Raw genomic sequence first — 10952 nt, 5'->3', positions numbered from 1 at the left:
AGAAAATGAATTTAGAAAGATTAACACAGAAGTTATAGGAAAGAGAAATACTTGCACAAGAAAAACTACTTCAAAGGGAAATTTGTACTCATACATAGAACATATTTATAAAAAAAGTTACATAAACAAAGGAATTCTGGGCTGTCTGGAAAAAGAAACAGAGGATGTGCAACAAAATCCAGAGATGTTTGAAAGGGATAAAAAAAGAAATATGGATGTGGAAAAAGAGAGAGATCAGGTGTGGTGTAATATATATGCAAAGGAGAAATCCAAGCTAACTGATGCAAAAAAGCAGCTCTAACGATCTTCGGAGAGAAATACAGGCAATGGCACCTAATTATGGAACATTTCACAATACAAAAAATAAGAATGCAAAGGGGGAATGTATAAAACAGGATTAGTGGGGCAGAAGTTAAACAAATAAAAACTGAAGCTATGGATTGTTTGCAAAGTGAAGGATTTAGTGTGCAGAATCCAACACAGGCACAGTCACAGCATGACAGAAGAATGGGTCCCCGAGGTTAAGGAGCAGCAAGTGGAGCAGGAAGCATCTGAAGATCTACAACATGATGATGCTCCGGAGTACTCTGTAGGAGATCAGTATGAAGGTCCAGTCAAAGGTGGACAGCAAGGGAAGGAGCAGGAAACTGACATCAATGCAGGTAATGTGCCACAGGTCAAAGGTGGACAGCAAGGGAAGGAGCAGGAAACTGACATCAATGCAGGTAATGTGCCACAGGTCAAAGGTGGACAGCAAGGGAAGGAGCAGGAAACTGACATCAATGCAGGTAATGTGCCACAGGTCAAAGGTGGACAGCAAGGGAAGGAGCAGGAAACGGACATCAATGCAGGTAATGTGCCACAGGTCAAAGGTGGACAGCAAGGGAAGGAGCAGGAAACGGACATCAATGCAGGTAATGTGCCACAGGTCAAAGGTGGACAGCAAGGGAAGGAGCAGGAAACGGACATCAATGCAGGTAATGTGCCACAGGTCAAAGGTGGACAGCAAGGGAAGGAGCAGGAAACTGACATCAATGCAGGTAATGTGCCACAGGTCAAAGGTGGACAGCAAGGGAAGGAGCAGGAAACGGACATCAATGCAGGTAATGTGCCACAGGTCAAAGGTGGACAGCAAGGGAAGGAGCAGGAAACTGACATCAATGCAGGTAATGTGCCACAGGTCAAAGGTGGACAGCAAGGGAAGGAGCAGGAAACTGACATCAATGCAGGTAATGTGCCACAGGTCAAAGGTGGACAGCAAGGGAAGGAGCAGGAAACGGACATCAATGCAGGTAATGTGCCACAGGTCAAAGGTGGACAGCAAGGGAAGGAGCAGGAAACGGACATCAATGCAGGTAATGTGCCACAGGTCAAAGGTGGACAGCAAGGGAAGGAGCAGGAAACGGACATCAATGCAGGTAATGCGCCACAGGTCAAAGGTGGACAGCAAAGGGAAGGAGCAGGAAACTGACATCAATGCAGGTAATGCGCCAAGAGATCCCATATGAAGCAGGGTTCATCGGAACAGGATATTTCATAGGACAATTTTCTGGAACTTTCTGTAAATTACCTCCAGGAAATAAAGTAAAGATGACAGTCTCAATCCAGAATAAAATATTATTAAGGGAAATCCTGCCTAATTTATTAGGGATGGACAGACATATAAAGATGGGGGAAAGAAACAGATTACATAAAGTAAATAACATTTAAAATGTTAGAAGGTTGATAAAGCAGAAAAACTCAGTAATTAGGACTATAAAAGGAAATGTATGTGATATAACAGAAATAAATAGACTATATTACTGCCCAGCTAAACTAATAATGGAAAAGTGTTGCCCCAAAAACAGAGTAACAAAGGAAAAAAAAAAAAGGGAGCAAGTAAAATGTCACCATGGAAGCACCCGACAGAAAAAGTACAGTTGTGTACACTTACCATAAATGTAGATGTTAGACTGTATTCACTGTTGCAGTCATTACATTTGGGTCATCTGCTGGCAGGTTGCCCTCAGTCGGCCTGAATTCCAAAGTCTTGGGTCCTGCGTCGGTTGCTGTCTCCTCTTCCATGACGTCAGGTTGTCAGGGGTATAAAAGATGCTGCCGATGCCATTTTCTTTAGTTTTTCTTGCCCCCAATGTCAGGTGCCCCAAAAAAAAAAAAAAAAAAAAATATATATATATATATATATATATATATATATATATATATATATATATATATATATATATATACACACACACACACACACACAGACATGCATCAATATAAACTTTACCTTCATCTACAAGCAAATACACCACATAGGTTGTAGAAGACAGTGAAGGAAAGATAAACTCCAGAATGACAGGGGGATGGCGGGAGGGTAACCTGGACTGCAACAGTGAATACACTCTAACATCTACATTTATGGTAAGTGTACACAACTGTACTATGTTCTTCATGTTTCACCATTGCAGTCATTACATTTGGGTAGAATCCCAAAGCTATGGTTGGGAGGCTGGAGCTAAACAGCATTAGGTGTGGCTATAAGGCCCTACAGCACTGCAGTGGCAAAGCCTGCCCTGGACTTAAAAAGTAGAGAGGCAATTGGTAATGCTTTGTAAAAGTGTGAACACAACTCCAAGTAGCAGCCTCTAGAATGTCTTTGGTTGTATTCCTCTGAGAAAGGCTGCTGAAGTAGCTGCAGCTCTGGTGGAATGAGACCTAATGCCCTTGGGCACAGGTTTACCATGGTGTAAGTAGTAGAAACGGATGCAGTGGCTTATCCACTTTGAAATTGTCTGTTTTGAAATAGCCTTTCCTTCTGATCCTGCAGCATATGACACTAGTAATTGTTCAGTTTTTCTTAGAGCTTTAGTCCTGCTCAAGTAGAATCTTAGCTGTATGTGTACATCCAAGGAATGCAGAATTCTCTCCCCTTTGCTCTGCGGATTTGGATAAAAAGTTCGCAGATAAATTGTTTGGTTAAGAGCCACACTGGAAACCACCTTAGGCATAAAAGTAGGATTTGTCCTCAGAGACACCCTGACTGGGTAAAATATGATAAAAGGCTCTACAGCCATGAGGGCCTGTAGCTCTGAAACTCTTCTTGATGAAGTAATTGCTAGTAGCAGAGCTGTCTTCCATGACAAGATCTTTATATCAGCAGTAGCAGCTGGTTCAAATGGAGGCAGGGTGAGCTTTTCCAACACTTAATTGAGGTCCCATGCAGGTAATGGTGATCTTCTAGGAGGCCTTAAATATTTGGCTCCTCTAGGATACTGCTTTAGTAAAGGATGAGGAATGATTGGTGGCTCTGTGTTGTAATGAGCCGAAATGGCAGAGTCATGGATTTTGATTGATGAGAAAGATAGGCGTTTGGTCAAGCATCTCAGTTAAGTATTGTAATATCTGAGGAATATGTGGTTCTGCTGTATCACTTCCTTGTGCTTTATTCCAAGCACAGAATCTCTTCCATTTGTCAGCATAACATTTTCTAGTACTAGGCCTTCTGGCTTCCAAAATGACATTCATCACAGCTTTACTGAGAGGTGTCATTTGTATGATTACATGATTAGCCATGCTGTCAGGTTCAGAGTCTGTGGTTGATTGTGCAGGATCTGATGGTTTTTCTAGGACAGTAGTTGTGGTCTTTGAGGCAAGGTCCAAGCTGGGTATTGAAACAAGTTCCTTAGGACTGGGTACCAGTACTGGCAGGGCCAGTCCGGGGCAATTAATATCATCTTTGGCTTCTCTTGTCTGACTTTTAGGAAGACCTTGGGTAGAAGACGCAGAGGAGGAAAGGCGTAAACTGATAGGTTTTTCCAACTGAAGGATAGGGCGTTCACTTTCCATGCTTGTCTGTGTTAAGTCCTTGTGCAGAATCTTTTCAACTGTTAATTTTGAGCAGAGGCAAATAGATCTATGTCTGGGCTCCCCCATTTCTCTGTTATCATGCTGAAGACTTGTGGATTTAGTTTCCACTCATGAGGATCCATAAGGTTTCTGCTTAAATCATCTGCCAGATTGTTTTGTTTTCCTGGCAGGAATTGAGCTTGAAGATGTATTTGGTAGGTCAAAGCTGTGTCCCACAGTGCCATGGCTAATCTGCAAAGGGGGTATGAGTGTGTGCCCCCTTGCTTGTTTATATACCACATGACTGTGGTGTTGTCCGTTTTTATCAGTAGTTGTCCTGGATGAAGTAAGTCCTTGAAGGTTGTTAGGGCATTTTGAACAGCTGGCATCTCTTTCTGGTTGATATGTAGATGCATTTGTTTTGGTGCCCATATGCCATGAATGCATCTTCCTGCCATGTAGGCCCCCCAGGCATAATCTGATACGTCTGTTGTTAAGGTTTGACTGGCAGGGGGTAGAGTGAAGGGCCATCCCATGTTTTGGTGACAGGCCTTTGCCCACCATAGAAACTCCTGTTGCAGGCAGGGAATGAGAGGAACCATTGTTTCCAGACTGTGTGAATGTTGACTCCATAAACATTTTAGGTACCAATGAAGTTTCCTCATATGCAGTCTTGCATATGGAATTAGTAGGATGCCATGAAGCCCAGAGCCTGCAGAATTTGTCTTGCAGAAGACTGGGTTTTTGTTGCCATCATTTTGAAGTAAGTAGTCAGTTGCCTTTGTTTGTCTGGTGTGAGGTAAGCCATCTGGGCAGTTGTATTCAAGCTTGCACCCAGGAATGTCATCTTTTGAGAGGGTACCAGTTGTGATTTCTTTTCATTTAATGTGTACCCTAGGCATGTTAGAAGCTTTTTCACAAATGCCAGGTGTCGAAGAAGAGTGTCCTTGTTCTCTGCTTGAATGACATCCAAGTAAGGATATATTTGTATTCTTCTTTGTCTGCAAAATGCAATTACTGGTGCCAGGCACTTTGAAAAGAGCCTGGGCGCAGTAGGGCAGTGCAGAGAATTGGTAATGCATTAAGCCAGCCTTGAATCTGAGGTATCTTCTGCACGACTGTCTTATTGGGACATGCAGATATGCCTCTTTTAGGTCTAAAGTCACCAACCAAGCATTCTTGCCCAGCACAGGCAGAAGCTGCTGCAAAGTCAGCATTTTTAATTTTGGAATGTCCAGGTATGTGTTCAGAATTGATAAATCCAGTATTGGCCGCCAGGCTTTGTCATTTCTGGGTACCAAGAACATTATTGAGTAAAAACTTTTTCCTGTTCTGGTACTGTCTGAATGGTCCCCATATCCATGAGGGACGTAACCTGTTTCTGTGCCTCTGCCCATTGATTATCTGGTCAACCATTTGCCATTGGCAGAGTGTGGAAATGGAATCTGTATCCCTGTGATACGATGTTTAGTACCCACTTGTCCTGGGTTATTAACTGCCAATTTTGAGCAAAAAGTGCTAATTTTCCCCCTATGGGTGCTGCCAAAAGATAAGTGCTTGGTGTAGGAAGAGGGAAGTAATTGGAATTACTCTCTGTAGGTTTGCGCTTTATCTCCTCCAGATTTGGAGGTGGATGCACCCCATTGCTTTGACCTGTATGAATCTTGTGCCTGGTATCTGGAACCCTTAGGGCATCTGGAGTTGCCTCTTTGAGCTCTGTCTGACACAGGAAAGGACCAATTTCTTGTAGGCCAGTGTCTACTGAATCTTGGTGGCTGAACTTGTAAGAAGTCTTTAACAGTTTGCATACATTTAGCTTTGTCTTCCATTTTCTTTAAAACCTCTTCTGCCTTAATACTAAACAGGGAATCATGCTGTAAAGGTGCATCTAGCAATTTAGCTTTAACATGATCAGGCAAATTTTGTTCTTTTAACCAGGCATGCCTTCTAATCACAGAGCCAGTAACTGCAGCCCTGCAGGAGCCTCTAAAGAATCAAAACCACATTGCAAAGTATGCTTTCCATCTTGTTCAGCTGCATGCAATAATTCCTGCAATTCTTCATTTTCTGCACATTCTAAAATCAACATCATTTTCTGTTTCAGCAATCCCATAACATTTTGTTGGTACTTAAGCATATGAAATTGACAGTTTAAGGCCCTGATTGCCAAGGTTGCAGATGTATAAACCTTTTTTCCCCATCTGTCCAGTGCCCTTGAATCTCTGTCAGCGGGGGTAGGCTTTTTTGCTGATGAGGCCTCAACTCCCTTTGGACCCTGTGAAATAGTTTCAGGATCAGCAGCTGGGGTTCTAAATAAGACTTTATGTGAGTCAGGGGCCCTATAATATCTGTCAGGCTTACTGGGAGCCGGAGGTAAAAAGTCAGGGGTCAAGCTCGACTCCGAAAGAAAACACATCATCCACAATGTCTAAAACAGGGGGAATGGCTAAAGGCTCGTGCTGAGGGAGAAGGAAATCCCTGAGGCTCTTTTTTAATTCTGAGAAGTCTTGACTCTCCCAGTGAAAATGCTCCCTCAAAGTATGCAAGGTTTCTCCAAATGAATAATCCTCAGGAGGAGATGCAGATGGAATAGACTCCCCAGCATCAGAATCCTCATAGGGAGGTATAGATAATTCCTGATCAGAAGAGGAATCAGAAGAAATAGAAACCTGATCTGAAGATTCATAATCAGTGTCTTGCCTAGGCCTCTTATCTGGAGGGGGATGGGTACCCCTGATCAAGGTAATAAGGTCTTCAGCCATTTTGATCATCTGTTATTTAGGCATAGAGGCCTGTGCATGTGGCTCATGCGTCATTTTTTTTAGTTTTAGAAGTTGCTTTCGTCTTTGGTTTTGCAGCTGTCGGTTTGATGTACAAATGTTGAGGTCTGAATACACCCTCAGAAGCCGTAGCAGCTCCGGACCCATCCGAGGGAGATGCATCCGTCGGTCCAATACCTTGAGTATCTTGCGGCATGCTGGACTCCACACAGGTGTCGGTAGAGGCCTGCAACTCAAAGGTAGCGGGTATCAGGGACTGCGAAGGTGCCTCACTGAGTACCAGCGAACCGGCGACTGGCTTAAAAGCTTCATTGTCGGTTTTGGATCTCTACCTTTCTCTGTCCTTTTCTTTGCATTTTTTTATGTACTCTGGTAGTTGGATTGCTATCTGACATTTCGGGGTAGTTAAATCTGTTTCCAAAATACTTTGATGCAAAAATATACAGACGCTTAATAGTGCGTTGGTTAAATCTAGCACAAAACAGACAGTCAGGCACGTTGTGATCAGGGCCTAGGCAAGGAATACAGTATAAATGGAAATCCTTATGAGGTATTTGCTTCCCACAAGTAATACAATTATTAACTTTTTCTGACATCAGTAAAAAGCAAGAAAAGTTTCCCTAATGGGGTACTTAGCTTTAGTGAAGACTTTGGTTCTGAAACTCAAACTCGAATATTTCAGTAGTCGGTCGACCGGCACTTGCGAAATGCTTCTGATTCGGGCACCACACAGCAAGAAAGACTAAAGAAAATGGCGCTGGCTGCATGTTTTACACCCCTGACAACCTGACATCATGGAAGAAAAGACAGCAGCTGACGCAGGACCCAAGACTTTGGAATTCAGGCAGACTGAGGGCAACCTGCCAGCAGATTACCCAAATATAATGACTGCAACAGTGAAACACGAAGAACATCTCTATAAAGCTATTGTAGTATCACTGTTAGAAGAATACAAGAAAGGGAATAGATCATCAAAAGTACTTAGAAAGACAGACATCATAAAAGCAAAGCCATTATGAAACAGATCAAAATTTATACTAGAGTTAATTCTTCCAGCCTAAGAGAACATTTTTGTAGGACTACTACTCTGCAGAGAATAGACATTTCTTAAGTGCTAAGACAGCAATTCTTCTCTCGAGTTCCACTGCTCTGTTTTGAAGGGTTCAGAGGCAAAAGAATGTAATGCCATTTATTTGTGAAGTTGATTAGACAGAGGTTTTAAAGATGCAAAGATGTTTCCTGTGTCATATGTTCCTTATGATTACACTTCCTCCTCATAAGTGGTGCCAGGGATAACTAAAAATATCAGCCTTGGCAGAAAAACTTTCAAGATATGCATGCAAATATAAAGGAAACCACCACCAAAAAAGAAGAAACAGGCACATTTTAGGAAAGTACTAACAAAGATCCTGTTGCGGTGGTGGTGCTGTGGTAGCGTTGCTGCCTCATAGTAAGACGTTGTCCCATTCGATTCTCAGCTAGAGCATCTTCTGTGTGGAGATATGCGTGAATGGGCGTACCTTCATTGAAGGTTGTGCGTCAGAGCTGGCAACTCGGCACATAAAAATCCGCTGTCAATCATTAGCAGACCGGAATTCTGCTGTGGCAACCCCTAACCGGGAAAAGCTGAAAGACACAACTAACAAAGATCCTGTTGATAGGAATGCTGAATGGATACAGATTAAAAGAAACAGTAAAGAGCTCTAATGCAAAGGATATGAAACAGGATGAAGTAACAGACAGAGAAACTGAAAGTAAATTAAGTAAAGTCCCTTACTGGATGACCCTGTACCTAACTTTTGGCTAAAATACATTAACATCTTTACACAAAGATTTGGCAATAAGACAGAATTACTTATATTTGCATCCCAGACACCACACCATATAATAACAGGGAACACCTGTACTTATGAGTGAACCTGCAAACCATCCTAAAAACCAAAGACCAATAACTATAAAAGCTCTATACTGAACACTAATGCAGAGCTTAGAGTCATGTAAAATCAAACCAATGATGGCAAGAGAACAAAACAATAACAAAAGAAAATCATATGAAACAAAGGATCTTTTGTGGCTAATAGAGAGCCATAACAGAGAATTGTAAAAAGGCAAAGAATCTAAATATGGCATGGATAGTGTACGTAAAAGCATTTGACAGCATCTCACATTTATGGATAAAGGAATGTTTACAGATTTATAAGATACACCCTATATTGATCAGTTATATTACAGTTACCATGAAACAGCAGCAAACACTTCATAGTTGAGCTATGACAAACAGCAAATTATCCCACTGATAAAAATTCAAAGTGGGATTCTCCAGGGTGATTCTCTGTCACCTCTGCTGTTTTGCCTTGCCCTTAACTCATTAAGCTATTTACTAAACAGATAAGGTCTTGGTTACAATTTGACTCCCAGAAACCAAACTTGTTTAAAGAGATTTCATCTGCTGTTTTGTGGATGACCTAAAATTGTATAGTTCATCAGATAATGAAGTGAGAGAAAAATATAACCAAGATAAACATCTAATGGTTATATGTGTTAGCAAGGCCCCAAAAATAATTAATAGTGCAGATTTAAAATGCAAAGTGAATTCAGTAAAGTCCAGTAGTTCATAAAATATTCAGACAAAACAAAACTTCAGGCACTAAAACCTTCCGTCTGGACGGTCAGTAAAAGGATTCCATAAAAATATTCAGCAAAAACCAACAGTTGAGATAATTGTAACAGAGACGAGACCAACCATGCTGCCAGTGGAGGGCCTTGTGGCAGTTAATCAAATCTTTGGAGTGAAGTGGAGGTCCCGAAGTTACCACTCTATGGACAAAGTGCTCTTAGGAATTAAAATTCTGAAAGCACATATATGGAAACAGCCTTCTCTTTTTCTGCATGTAACTCTTTATTGAAAAATATCCAAAGTAGGAGAAGAGTCGGTAGTCAGATGAGCGTTGTTTGAAATAACAGTGCATCGGCTGTGCTTTTTATTGATCAAGAAAATGGGTGTGTTGTGCATTGGTAAACATTCCAGGGGAGTGGCCATATGGGCAATGGCTAAACTCTCGGGTGGGTCTTCCAATAGAAATTAAAAACCCCACCCATATGAGGTTCTGCTAAAAACACTTTTCTTTAGCTATACTTTTAAAAAAAACTATACAATGAAAAATAAGTAAAAAGAACTACCATGTGCTTGAACCAGTAAAGAAAGTGTGTCACGAATAATCATATTCCCGATGCTAAGATGCTGTGCGTATAGACTGTTAAATCTTATAAAATCTTTTGAAATCAACGCTTTCACCATGCTTTAAGCTTCATCACATTTACCACCCAAGTGTAAGGCTAGGGCTGGGACTGGGTGAATAGAGACATTGGTGCCTACAAGATACTGACAAGGGGAGAGAAATGGATAAATTTATTATAAACAAATATTCATGTTTTTAACAGTGGGAGAGTGGCAAGTAAAGACAGCTGTCCCTTTGCCAGCCAGGGTGTGTAGTGTGGGTACCCAGGTTATGTTTAGTGGTAACAAGAACAGGGAAAAATGGAAAGCAATCCCTCCATTAACTATCATGCTAGGGAATAAGTAACAGGAATGGATACCAGGTAAAGTGGTTGTGGTGGCATTAGTGGCTTAGGGTCCAGCGTTTCAAGCCAATTGAGCAAACATGAGAAGGGTAGGATTTCCATCAGTAAGCTCAATTACACTGGATGGCTTTGGCTGAAAAATATATGTGTCGAATGGGGAGGAGAGAGAAGCTATGAAAGCACAGCTTCACCCATTCCCTGCCATGCAAAACACCTGCCAAAATGTAAAAACAATAAAACATTATAATGACACACTGTGAGAATTCAGTCCACCAAAAAAAACTTTTAAATGAGGCACTAAATCATTACCTCATAAACCTGAACTCCATATGCTTAAACCTAAGCCCAAGGCCCACGGCATATCTCACCGGCCATCCTGAAACTGAAAGATCGATCATCCTACATTGGAGAATACCCTCAAGATCATTAGAACTGGATACCTTATTTCTACATATTTTATACTTGGTCCTATTAGATATGGCTTTTTCATGGTATTTTAAATAAAAAAAATTTCTTTGCTCCTAACATAAAACTGATATGTTTAATAATGTAGGCAGATCTGGTGAAGCTTAGTATGGTGAAAGCGTTGATTTCAAAAGCTTTTATAAGATTTAACAACCTCTACAACACAGCATCTTAGCATTGGGGAATATGATTATTTGTGACGCACTTTTTCTTTACTAGCTCAAGCACATGGTAGTTCATTTTGTTTATTTTTCATTTCATATTTTTCTAAAACTTCAGTTAAATAAAAACGTT

The 10952-nt window shown here is 41.2% G+C and overlaps 1 protein-coding gene across 1 annotated transcript; it reads left to right on the top strand.

Annotated features, from left to right (window-relative positions):
- Nucleotides 1-496: 496 nt before the first annotated feature.
- LOC122803270 (basic salivary proline-rich protein 2-like) lies at nt 497-1471 on the top strand. Its single transcript, XM_044072860.1, has one exon. It carries the CDS (start codon nt 497-499, stop codon nt 1469-1471), a length of 975 nt encoding a protein of 324 aa, XP_043928795.1.
- The last annotated feature ends 9481 nt before the right edge of the window (nt 1472-10952 follow it).

This window comes from Protopterus annectens, chromosome 5.part1 (genome assembly GCF_019279795.1).
Source record: "Protopterus annectens isolate FY-2018-M chromosome 5.part1, PAN1.0, whole genome shotgun sequence".
NCBI lineage: Eukaryota > Metazoa > Chordata > Ceratodontiformes > Protopteridae > Protopterus > Protopterus annectens.
The sequence above is the reverse complement of the archived record's forward strand: the minus strand, read 5'-3'. Positions and strand labels throughout refer to the sequence as shown.